Source organism: Mastomys coucha, unplaced genomic scaffold, assembly GCF_008632895.1.
Source record: "Mastomys coucha isolate ucsf_1 unplaced genomic scaffold, UCSF_Mcou_1 pScaffold5, whole genome shotgun sequence".
Taxonomy (NCBI): domain Eukaryota; kingdom Metazoa; phylum Chordata; class Mammalia; order Rodentia; family Muridae; genus Mastomys; species Mastomys coucha.
The window spans coordinates 118,024,539-118,027,087 of record NW_022196911.1 but is presented as its reverse complement, the minus strand read 5'-3'; the positions used below and the strand labels follow the sequence as shown (position 1 = coordinate 118,027,087).

Here is a 2,549-nt window from a genome sequence, read left to right as displayed (position 1 = left end):
AAAGGGAGGAAGGGAGGGAAGGGGAAGAGAAAAAGGGGAAGGGGGAAGTGAGAAGGGAGAAGGGGGAAGGGGGAAGGGGAAGAAAAGGAAAAAGCAGCCAAACATTTTGGCATCCACTCATTCACTTGTAATCCCAAAATTCAGGAGGCTAAGGTATGAGAAGTTCTATCTCAAATTCAAAGCCAGTCTATATACCACATAGTAAGTTCCAGGTTAGTCTGGGCTACATAACAAGAACCTCTCCCAAATAATAATTAAAGAGAGAAAAAGAGATCCACTGACACCCAAGTAGCCTTCCCACCAACCCACCAACCCACTACCAAGCCCACTGTCATAATAAGCACAGCTCTGTGCTGTGCCCTGTAAGCCTTTCTAGGGCAGCATGGACCCGCCATGGTCTTGGAGACCTAGCACAGTCACACTGAATTAAAAGGCATACTCTTTGCTTTATAATGGATAGGTTTTAAAGAGAATAACTTGAAGTAATATGTGTAGATGCTGAAGAAAAAGTACAAGAAAAATTTTTAAAAACAGCCTAAGATAAAACCAAAGAAAGTTGGAAGATAGAGTCGCCAGTGCCAGGGGAGCCAGCAGGGAGGGCTTGGGAAGGACTTACCTTGTGATCTTTAGGGTTCTGACCTGTGAACATATCTAACACAGGCTGAACATTAGCTACTTCATGAGGAAACAGGCGCAGAAATACTTTATATCCACGAACCTGCCAAATAAAAAGACATTAGAATATATGGAATATGGGGTACGCTATATAATTAAATTACAGAACGAGCAGCAATGCTACCTTGATACATTCATCAAAACTCATCCTCTATGCCCCCCAATGGCTGAGGAGATCCTATCACAGTGCAGTGACACAACTCAGCAAGACCAAAGGGACAAGAGAGCTATCTTTATCTCTTTATTTATTAGATGTGTTCTGTCCCAATTTGGCCAACAAGTTGCACTGTGTGCATCAGAGATATCAGTATGCTACAAACTGAAAACTTCTGCTTCTACCCTATCAAGAGATTATTCTCTGACATTTATGAAAACCAAGTCCCTATGCACCTCAAATGGCCCCACTAACACTTTTTTTTTTTTTTTTTTTTGGAGACAGGGTTTCTCTGTGTAGCCCTGGCTGTCCTGGACCTCACTCTGTAGACCAGGCTGGCCTCGAACTCAGAAATCCACCTGCCTCTGCCTCCCAAGTGCTGGGATTAAAGGCGTGTGCCACCACCACCCAGCCCCACTAGCACTTTTATAAAACAAGCTGCATTCTATCAACAGCCAAAAGCCTCACCCTGCTACACAGAAAGAATGCTAAAACATGTTCCCTGAGACTCACAAACCTTACACAGTCTGGAGAAAGCAGACTATCAGCCCCAGATGTTCTTCCTCAGAGGGGAAGTATAAGATTTCCCAGTAAATCATCTTCATACCATAGCTTAAGAATACTTCTATTGTTTGGTGTGGTGGCTCATGCCTTTAATCCCAGCACTTGGGAGGCAAAGGCAGGTTGATCTCTGTGAGTTCAAGGCCAGCCTGGTCTACAGAGTGAGTTCCAGGACAGTCAGAGCTACAGAGTGAGACCCTGTTTTAGAAAAAGAAAAACAAAAAGAAGCAGCAGCAACAACACTTCCATTTCCATCAAGGCTTTTTGATTTTTCCTTCTAAGAAACCTTTTGCTCTAACTAAGGACCCCATGATCACTAAGACCGGAGTCCCAATACAGGCTAAAAAGAAAATGAAAACCCACAGCATGTGTTGAAGAACCATGTTCCCCAAGAAATATAGAGCAATTAACTTCTAGAGCAGTCAGATGAGGAAAGTCTCTGTCTACTCTACAGCACTATACTAACGTTACCTTGGTGATGATATAAAGAAATTTAAAAGCCAGATGCACAAGGTCGGGCAGAGATGTCTCGTCCTGTACTAGATCCAACAGTGAGTTCATCATCCACTCTAGGGAAAAACAGATATGAAAGCCATCTCTGAAAAAAAAATATTCACCTTAACACATGCTCCCATTTTTAATACAGGGAAATTATCTAAAATTGGTATCTGACACCGTGTTTTACTGATGATGCCTGTTAAAACTGCTCTGACTTACTGATAGGCTAGGTTGAACTAAAAGAGGAAAAAAGGTCATGCAGGGCACAGCTTTTTCCTATCCATTCAAAGGCCATGTTCAGAACCCAGTACAGGGAGAGGTTAAAGGACAGCATAAGAGGGAGAGAGAACAGTTCAAAAAGGCTGTTCACCATGCAATACAAGAGCTCTAGCCACACCCACTGACTATCCTACTGGCCTTCCTGCCAATCCGATGCCCAAGAGACACTATATACCATCAACCAGATCCTCACCACAAACAAGACTCTGTGCTGTGTCCTGTCAACCTTCCCAGAGCCATGGACCTGAGGTGGTATTGAGGAGCTAGCACAGTCACCCTGAGCTAAAAGGCATACTCTTTGCTTTATAAAGGATGTATTTCAAAGGATAAATACACAAATTTTATAGACCTCCTCTTTTTTTTTTTTTTTTTTTTTTTTTTT

At 42.6% G+C, this 2,549-nt stretch overlaps 1 protein-coding gene across 1 annotated transcript in view; it reads right to left on the bottom strand.

Moving 5' to 3' along the window:
- Positions 1–2,549, bottom strand: part of Tbcd (tubulin folding cofactor D) — a 170,902-nt gene that overhangs the window by 161,488 nt on the left and 6,865 nt on the right. Inside the window, exons 3-4 of the mRNA XM_031352599.1 lie at positions 1,862–1,959; positions 617–718 (exon numbers count right to left, since the gene is read on the bottom strand). Coding sequence (XP_031208459.1) covers positions 617–718; positions 1,862–1,959 — 200 coding nt within the window. The remainder of the gene's footprint in view (positions 1–616; positions 719–1,861; positions 1,960–2,549) is intronic.